General features: G+C 48.6%; 1 protein-coding gene across 1 annotated transcript; it reads left to right on the forward strand.

The window, feature by feature from the left end:
- Window positions 1-367: 367 nt before the first annotated feature.
- LOC142628960 (uncharacterized) lies at window positions 368-3,973 on the forward strand. Its single transcript, XM_075802981.1, has 4 exons — window positions 368-1,411; window positions 1,556-2,661; window positions 2,836-3,072; window positions 3,262-3,973. The coding sequence occupies exons 1-4, from the start codon at window positions 368-370 to the stop codon at window positions 3,971-3,973; spliced, it is 3,099 nt and encodes a 1,032-aa protein (XP_075659096.1).
- Window positions 3,974-10,076: the final 6,103 nt, after the last annotated feature.

Consider the following 10,076-nt stretch of genomic DNA (forward strand, 5'->3'; position numbering starts at 1 on the left):
ACTCTACACCACTATATAAACCCCAGAAACCCTCATGACAAAAGGTACGCACAACTATCCCAACTCTGGCACTCTAGGGTTGTTTAAGGCTCTAACTTGACCTTCGGAGGGTTTTTAGCCGGCACCACACCGGTGCCCTCTTTTAGGTCACTTTGTTTTCTCTTTGCAGGTGTTGACTCGAGTTGGAGAGTGCTTGTAGCTTACTGGTGATTTTTTTGACCTCATCAGTTGGCGCCGTCTGTGGGAACTCGAAACGAGAGCATAGAGAAGACTATCTAGCTCTTGCTCTATCCCTAAGACAAAAAGTTAAATGGTACTCACCATATCAATGGCAACAACCAACAATCAAGGCGAAGAACCGCACACCATGGCGCTAGAGAGGCAAGTCCAAACGCTCGCGGAGGCAGTTGAGCGCCTCACCAGACAGAATCAAGATCTAGAGGAGCAACTACGACAAAGGAACGCGCACCAAAGTGCACCAGAGGAGGACCAGGAAGGTGCTAGCCCAGAGGGGAGGAATGCGGTAAGGCCTGAGGGTAGCAACGCCCCGACTAGACCAGAGCGGCAGGATACCAACCTACCGTCTGTTTCGGACGCATTGCCGCCTCATATCGCAGCTGAGATGCAGCAAATGAGGGAACGTATGGACGCAATGATGAGCGCCCTGAGGGGACGAATCTCAAGCGACCTGGACGACCTAGTCCATAGAACAAATTCGCCCTTCACAGCACTCGTGAATTTGTACCCTCTTCCTCCAAAGTTCCGCATGCCACACATCGAGAACTATGACGGATCCAAGGATCCTTTGGATCATTTGGAATCTTTCAGGACCCTAATGCATCTTCAGGGCGTGCCGGACGAAATCATGTGTAGGGCCTTCCTCACTACGTTGAAAGGACCTGTGAGGGATTGGTACAGCCGACTGACGCCTAACTCCATCAGCACTTTTAAGGAATTAGGCGCACAGTTTGTATCACATTTTATCGGGAATCACCGGCATAAAAAGTCTATTGCGTGTTTGTTGAACATCAAGCAACGAGAGGATGAGACCTTAAGATTGTACTTAGACCGATTCAACAAGGAATCCCTCTCGATAAAGGAGGCCGATGACAAGATACTTGTGGTAGCATTCACCAACGGGTTGCGGAAGGGTAAGTTTCTATTTTCCTTGTACAAGAACGACCCAAAAACTATGTCCGACGTATTTTACAGGGCGACGAAGTATATGAACGCGGAAGACGCGTTACTGGCTCGAGAGGACAAGCCCAGAAAGAGGGAGAGGCAGGAAGATGCACAGCTGGACAGGCCACGAAAAATGGCCAGAACAAAAGAACTGCGGGATGATCGACGACCCAAACCGCCCACAGGAAGATTCACGAACTTCACTCCCCTAAACGCACCCATCGACCAGGTACTAATGCAGATTAAAGATGAGGAAACTTTAGCCTTTCCTGGCAAGCTGAAGGGAGATCCCAACAGGAGACCAAGGGACAAATACTGCCGTTTTCACCAAGATCATGGCCACGACACCGCCGATTGCTACGACTTGAAACAGCAAATAAAGGCTCTTATTAGGCGAGGAAGGCTGCAGAGGTTCGTCAACAAGGAGAGGGCATACCTACCGCAAAATCAAGCCCCTCGGCAAGACAATGATCACCCCAGACAACTTGCCAGAGACATAAGGATGATTGTAGGAGGAACTGTGACTGTTGGGTCATCCAAAAAAGCCCGAAAGACATACCTTAGAACGGTTCAGAACGTCCAGATGGCAAGTCCCGCACTTGAAAGGTCGCGGATCGACAATCCCACCATCGAATTTTCAGAAGGAGACGCTCGGCGCCTTCATCATCCCCATGACGACGTTCTGGTCGTCACCATACAGGTAGGAGACTACAACATACACCGAGTCCTTGTAGACAACGGTAGTTCGGCAGACATCCTTTACTATCCCGCTTTCCAACAGATGGGGATTGGAAGAGAACGACTAATTCCGACTAACGCCCCGCTCGTTGGCTTTGGGGGAGCAAGGATACTTCCACTTGGCATTGTTACTTTGGCAGTAACCATTGGAGACTACCCACAGCAGGTCACTCGGAACGTGACATTCCTAGTAGTCGATTGTTTGTCGGCCTACAATGCCATCATAGGGCGTCCAACCCTCAACTCGTGGAAAGCCGTGACATCGACATACCATCTGATGATAAAATTCCCCACTGATCATGGGATTGGAGAATTAAGAGGAGATCAAGTATCCGCACGCGAATGCTATGTGGCTATGATGGAGATGGACAATCACATCCAGGCCATGAATATAGAGGAGCGTCGGGTGGCGACGGAACCTGCTGAGAAGCTCGAAGACGTGCTTCTCGACAAAGCCTGCCCGGAGCGAACAACCAAAATCGGCACCCTAGCCAGCTCGACGGTACGTCAAGAACTCGCGAACTTCTTGAAAGAAAATAGGGATGTGTTCGCATGGAGCCACGAAGACATGCTAGGGATCGACCCATCAGTCATGGTGCACAGGTTGAACGTGTCGCCATCTTTCCCGCCCGTCCGACAAAAGAAAAGAACCTTCGCTCAAGAAAGAGATCAAGCAGCAGCAGAAGAAGTCCACAAACTACAAGAGGCGGGATTTATCAGGGAAGTATACTACCCTGATTGGTTAGCAAATATCGTGATGGTCAAAAAGAACAACGGGAAATGGAGGATGTGCGTCGACTTCACGGACTTGAACAAAGCATGCCCCAAGGATAGCTATCCCCTCCCGCGAGTCGACGTCCTGGTGGATTCCACGGCCAAACACCAGCTGCTGAGCTTCATGGATGCGTTTTCTAGGTATAATCAAATCCGGATGGACGAAGCCGATCAGGAGAAGACCTCGTTCGTGACCAGCCAAGGCCTCTTTTGCTACAAGGTCATGCCCTTTGGTCTGAAAAATGCTGGCGCAACCTATCAGAGGCTCATGAATAAGATGTTTACGCGGCAGACTGGAAGAAACGTCCAAGTATATGTTGACGACATGCTCGTCAAAAGTCAAAGGGAAGAGGCCCATTTGGAGGATCTCAAGGAAACGTTTGACACTCTTCGCTCCTACAACATGAAGCTCAATCCAAGCAAGTGTACCTTTGGAGTGACGGCGGGAAAGTTCTTAGGGTACATGGTATCCCAAAGAGGTATCGAGGCCAACCCGGACAAGATTCAGGCCATTATAGGGATGGCCCCTCCTAAAAATATGAAGGAAGTACAAAGCCTCAATGGCAGGGTCGCTGCGCTTAGTAGATTTGTGTCGAAGGCAGCAGACAGATGCCTACCTTTCTTCCGAACATTAAAAAAATCCTTTGAATGGACGGCCGAATGTCAACAGGCGTTCGAAGATCTGAAGGTCTATCTCTTTTCACCACAGTTACTAAGCCCCTCACAGCCAGGAGAAGAACTATTCCTCTACCTGGCCGTTTCCCAAGCAGCTGTCAGTGCGGCCCTAATCAGAGAAGACGACAAGATTCAACGGCCCGTGTACTACGCGAGCAAGGCATTACACGGTGCAGAGGAGAGATACCCCCCCATGGAAAAACTCGCCTTCGCCTTGGTCACGGCGGCCCGCAAACTCAAGCCATATTTCCAAGCCCATACGATAGTCGTCCTAATTGACAAACCTTTGCGACGAGCAATGGGCAGCCCTACAGCCGCCGGACGAATGACATTATGGTCAATAGAATTAAGCGAGTTTGACATACAATATCGCCCCCGCACCGCCATTAAGGGGCAAGTGGTTGCCGACTTCATTGCGGAATTCACCAGCATGGAAGACAGAGAGGAAATAAGTCTCCAATGGATTGTTTTCACGGACGGGTCGTCCAACAAGAAGGCTGGAGGGGTCGGGGTCGTACTTAAATCCCCGGAGGGCGATGAACTCAAGTGTATGATTCACCTCGATTTCCTACAACTAATAATGAAGCTAAGTACGAAGCCCTGATAGCGGGTTTAGATCTTACCCAAATTGTAGGGGTTGTAAGCATGGTTATTCACTACGACTCCCAGGTCGTTACGAGTCAGGTGAACGGCGAATACGAGTGCAAGGGCGAGAAAATGAAGAAGTACTGGGAGCAAGCGAAAAGAAGGATAGATGGGCTGCAGGCCAAAATAATACAAATTCCACGAGGAGAAAACGAACACGCCGACCGTCTTTCCAAAGCCGCATCTGCAGAGTCTATGATCACCATTGACGGGGTACTTTCTTTTACTCAGTCCTCACCATTAATTGACGTTGTCAACGTCTAGGAAATTGGTTCCGAGAACAATTGGACTACCCCTTTGATCTCCTACCTAAAGGATGGCACGTTGCCTGATGAGAAGGAGGCTGCCAGGAAGCTGAAGGCCCGGTCAGCATGGTTTGTCTTGATAAAGGACATCCTCTATAAAAGGAGCTTCTCTCGACCATACTTAAGATGTGTAGGCCCCGAAGAGGCAGACTATGTTATGAGAGAGGTACACGAGGGAATATGTGGCAACCACTTCGGATCTCGGTCATTGGTACACAAGCTAATTCGGGCCGGATACTACTGGCCGACAATGCAAAGCGACGCCCAGGTTTATGTGAGAGCTTGCGACAAATGTCAAAGGTTTAGCAACATCATTTGGCTGCCGATGGAAGAATTGACCCCCATAAGCGCCCCATGGCCATTCGCGCAATGGGGATTGGACATCATGAGACCCTTTCCAATGGCAGCAAGGCAACTGAAGTTCCTCATCGTTGGCATCGATTACTTCACCAAATGGGTTGAAGCTGAAGCCTTAGCCACAATCACTAAAAAGAACATAAGGGGTTTTGTTTGGAAAAACATTGTTTGCAGGTACATAATTCCAAGGGTCTTAATTTCGGACAACGGTAAGCAGTTCGACAACGACTCTTTTCGAGCCTTCTGTTCAGAGTTAGGAATTAAGAACCATTATTCCTCCCCGGCCCATCCTCAAGCAAACGGACAAGTTGAAGTCACCAACCGATCCTTGCTTCGAATCATCAAGACTCGGCTCGAGGGGGCAAAGGGCATATGGCCTGAGGTGCTACCCAGCGTATTATGGGCGTATAGAACGACAGTACGAACCCCTACAGGAGAAACCCCTTTTCAGCTAACATACGGAAGTGAAGCGGTCATTCCAGCCGAGATAGGACTCACGAGCTATAGAGTGGACAATTACGACAAGGAAAGAAATGATCAAGAGCTACGTCTACAACTGGATCTGGTCGACGAAGTAAGAGCGGTGGCAGAACAGAGACTCGCATGGTACCAGGACCGCGTAGCCAAACACTACAACTCCCGAGTAAAGCATCGAGACTTCAAGGTCGGAGACCTCGTTCTAAGGAAAGTGATGGGCGCTGCTAGAGATCCCGCGCAAGGAAAGCTTGGCCCGAACTGGGAAGGACCCTACAAGATTATGTCATGGCTAAGAAAGGGCACCTACCACCTGGAAACACTTGACGGGCAAAAGCTACGACACCCATGGAATGCTGAACATCTTAGAAGATACTACCAGTAAAAAACGGCAAAACTCCACTCCTCATTGCCAATTTATGATTGTTTGTCCTAAGTTTATTCCTGTCTACAATATAATTTAAGCCTCGGGGGCTGAAACTTTATCTTTTCTTTTGTTTTTTTTTTCGGACAAAGTTTTACTTATACATTCATTCTAATAAGAGGCGGTTTATTCAGAAACGACTAGAGAGCTTGTTATGTTCAAAGGAATACTAAGTCCACAAAGTGGACGGCCTACTTCTAAATCCACAAAGTGGACGACCTACAACTAAGTCCACAAGTTGGACGACCTTATGGCCAAGTCCACAAAGTGGACAACCTACAACTAAGTCCACAAGTTGGACGACCTTATGGCCAAGTCCACAAAGTGGACGATCTCACAGCTGCGTCCACAAATTGGACGACCTCACAACCAAATCCACAAGAATGGACGGCCCTATAGCCTAGTCCAATAAGTGGACAACCTTACATCTAAGTAAAAAGAGTGGACGACGTTATTGCTCTTCCCACCAAATCATTAAGTACAAAAAGTGTACGGGTAACGAAATGCTAATTTGACCTCTTTATTGAGCGTCACGCTAAACCCGTCACTTGCCCCTATCGGAACCGTCACTTACCTACATCAGAAGGTGAAATTAACGCCGCCATGTACAAAGTGACGGGCATGTAGTTAACATCCTAAAATAGGTTGTTAAATTAAAAGAAAAATTCACGAAACCAAGACGTGACGGATACATGGCAAACAGTAGTCAATACCGTCGCTCATGAAGCTGACGATTCGATAAGGCAGCTCAAGGTTCGAGTCAAAAGGAGACTGACGCCGTACAGACTGATGTCGTAATAGCTAACGCCGTCAAAAAAAATTGATGAGCGCAAGGATAAAATTTTAAAGATGATGGACAGGTTGACGTTGTTTTTCTTTTTACTATGAAACAATGCCGTCATCTACAAGCGACGGGATCATTACGAGCAAAAGATTTTAGCATAAAAAGAGAGAAAATTGCTTTGAGCATAAGGCAAAATACTAAGATTAACATAAACAATGTCTTTACAAAAACCCAGGAAAACGGGCGTCAAATACTACAATTCGTCTACTCCTTTCTTTAAAAAAAAAAAATTTTTCTAAGTTCATGAAATAAAGGGGGGCCTTAGGGTCTTCCATCATCTTCGACAGTAAAAGGCTGGGCGCAGGAGAGAGAAGGACTGACGGCATTTGGGTCGTCACTGTGAGGGTTTGCTGGAGTCAGGGTGACGGATTGATCCACGGCTGGCTGAGCGAGAACGACGTTGTTATCCCTCTGACTGTTGTCGTCAGCTTCCTCATTGACAGCGTCTCCTGTAGGGGTCGACGGGATGGACTCGTCCATAGAAATCCTTGACAAATCCAAGTCAGGATAGACGGATTTTACTTGCTTCAAACAGTCCTCAAACCCGTCACCGTAGTAGGCAGCACAAGCGTCTATGAAGGATGACGAATCCTTAAACTCCGTCACAGCGTCGTTCCTCGCCGTCTCTACCTGGACTAGGATGGACCTCAGCTCCTTTTCCGCCGTCAACTTCGCCTCCTCCTCCAGCTCCCGTTGGCGGGTTTCCTCCGTCAGCTTCTCCTTAAGATCCTTCAGCTCCACGCCCAAAATGCGGTTCGCGTCCTTATACTGCGCCTGACCGTCAGCCAAGTACTTGACGCGCTCGTTTAGACGGGTAATTACCCCTTCCTTGGCGTAGCACCTGTCTGACAGGGCCTTCATGCGAACCATAGCCTACAAAGAAAACAAGGGACAAAATCACGTCAGGGTATAAAAATTGGTAGGGCACCAAAGTAGAGAGCGAGGCTCACCCTGGTAAGGTCGAAAAGGCCCGACGCCCTTATCTCGTCAGTAGCCTGCTCAGCACAGGGGTCCGTCTCTTCATTTTTCAAGATGGACCCCGTCACCTCTAAGGCGTAGTCTTTATGGGTCAGCAGGCGGCGTACGGATCCTTGGGAGATGGGGCCTGACGAGGTCATTGGCCCCTTACCTGCCCCGTGGACGGACCTGGGAGGTGACGGCCTCCGAGAAGACTTGTCCCCAGGAGTCGGGGCAACCTTCTTCGCTGGACGGTCTTCCCTGCCGTTAGGTTTCCTCTTGGCCACGGCCCTCCCGACGGGCTTTGGAGCAGACGGAGGGGTTGACTCGCCCCCAACCTTCTCTTGCTGTTTTTTCTTAGCCGCAGCAGCAGCTTGAACCCTTTGTTTGGCTGACTCCATTTCTGCAAAAAATAATAATAATAAAGGTTAGAAAGAGACAGCGTTAGGATAAAGACAAGAAGTTGAAGGATACTCACGACGACGGGAATAAGCGTTTAATTTGCAGGCTTCCTCTGTCGGTTCGGGACCACCACAATATAAATGAAGAGTATCTAATGTGATCAAGTCCCGACACTTTCTTTCGTCCAAAGGAATGGCCGTCACTCGTCGAATAAAATCCTCCTGCTCCGCGGTAATGCGAGGACGATTGTTAGCTGCAATGAAAGGTGACGGGTTAGAATACCAAATAGGTAGACGAAGCGAGAAGGTCGACGGGATTAACCTGAATCCCTAACATATGCCCACGTGTTATCAAAACCGTCGGGCATTGACTCCCACTCCTCCTGACGGCATACCCAATTTGTTCCTTCTACAAAGAAGTACCTGCCCTTCCACTTCCTATTGGAATCAGGCATGTCTGACACCAACTTCAACTCCTTCTCCCTCACTGCAAAATGATATACTCCTTTTGACGAGGAGATGTGTTAAGGGCGATAACACCAAAAGAATTCGTCCAAGGTCAGCTGACGGTTCCCACCACTCAGACGACCCCACAAGATCTCGGCACCGATAAAGGTTCGCCAAGCATTGGGGGCAATCTGGCTAATGGATATCCCAAGAAAGTTAGCTAACTGACGATGCAATGCCATCAGCGGTAGCCTCAGCCCGGCCGCGAACATGGCATCATACATGCCGACGTCCGCAGTTCGTCTCGAGTAACACCTCTCGCCTTCCTTAGAAAGACGGATGGGAATGTCGTCTGGTATTTGGTAGCGGGACCGCAAATTGTTGAAGACATTCTCCGACATCGTCGGGAGAAATTTGTTGACGGACCACTCTAAAGGTAAGATGAAGGGACGATCATCACCAGAGGATCCCGAGGTACTTTCTAGGGTCTCCTCATCACCGTCACTCTCACCCCCGTCACTTATACTCGCCTTTTCATTAATCCCCTGGTCTTCATCGTCTACCCTTTCTTCGCCACCGTCACCACTCACCTCACTTCCTCTAGAACTCCCTACTTCCCCGTCAGAAGGAGTTGACGATTCCCTTTCTGACGACCAGGATAGGCCCTCCGCGGGCTCACGACCTGATTGGAAAATGTCGTCGTAACCCGCTCCGTCGCGGATCGACGATTGATCACTCGGCGTCTCCCTAGACATCTGACTACCTACAAACGACGGGTTTTTATTCTAAGATCCTAGGCAGACGACTTCACTAAAGGGCACCACTAGAAAAAGTAAAAAGTAACAGTGAGGAGAACTTACGAGTAGGAGGACGGTCTCAAGAAGCTGACGGCTGCACGATTGACGGCGTGATAAGATCAGCAGTGACATACTCTTTCTCTCGAAAATGAACAGGATATAAAAAGTGAAAGAAGGTAAAAAATGAAGTATATATAGGAGAGAGGAGGCGCGAAAGACGAAGCGACACACCCGTCTAGACACGGAGCCAATCAGTCTACGCAATGTGTCCCACCATTTAATGAACATGGCACGAATCACCATGCAAGAACTATTTCCCCGGTAACGACAACTCCATGACCCGTCACCCATAGCTGACGAGGTAATGGAGTGGGGGGCAGCTGATAGTGACGTTTCTTACAAACTAATGGCACATTAAGAAGGCTGACGGGAATATACAATCCGTCAGCCATTGTCATTGACGCCTTTTTTTGACGTTTGAGGCCACACCCCTTACGTGGCGACGTTAGGCTAAAGGATCAAGATAACGAAGTCAAGATTGACGGCCATGGTTGTGAGGGTCCTTAGCTTACGTTCTTTTTGGAAACGTACCTAGGCTGACGGCAGTATGGGAGGTACACGTTGGCTGACGACCTTGGCAGGTAAAAGCTGAAGGAGTAATCCAACCTCCATTCTTAATCTATCTTGACTTCTACATACGTGAATATAAGGAAAGTTCTTTCTCTACATATTTGACCTTAGTCAAAAAGATCCCTATAAGGAAAAGGGCTCTATACGATACGCAAAGATCCGCGAATTACTCTTCTAAAAGGAAAGTACTTCCTCGCCAAGGCGTTTATTTCGACTCTACACCACTATATAAACCCCAGAAACCCTCATGACAAAAGGTACGCACAACTATCCCAACTCTGGCACTCTAGGGTTGTTTAAGGCTCTAACTTGACCTTCGGAGGGTTTTTGGCTGGCACCACACCGGTGCCTTCTTTTAGGTCACTTTGTTTTCTCTTTGCAGGTGTTGACTTGAGTTGGAGAGTGCTTGTAGCTTATTGGTGATTT

Source organism: Castanea sativa, chromosome 3 (genome assembly GCF_040712315.1).
Source record: "Castanea sativa cultivar Marrone di Chiusa Pesio chromosome 3, ASM4071231v1".
Classification (NCBI taxonomy): Eukaryota; Viridiplantae; Streptophyta; class Magnoliopsida; order Fagales; family Fagaceae; genus Castanea; species Castanea sativa.

Coding starts and splice junctions, on each gene's coding strand:
- LOC142628960 (XM_075802981.1), top strand. CDS start 368: ATGGCGCTAGAGAGGCAAGTCCAAACGCTCGCGGAGGCAGTTGAGCGC. Junction 2,662..2,835: donor GAAGTATACTACCCTGATTG/GTTAGCAAATAT, acceptor TGCGTTTTCTAG/GTATAATCAAATCCGGATGG. Junction 3,073..3,261: donor TTGGAGGATCTCAAGGAAAC/GTTTGACACTCT, acceptor CCTCAATGGCAG/GGTCGCTGCGCTTAGTAGAT.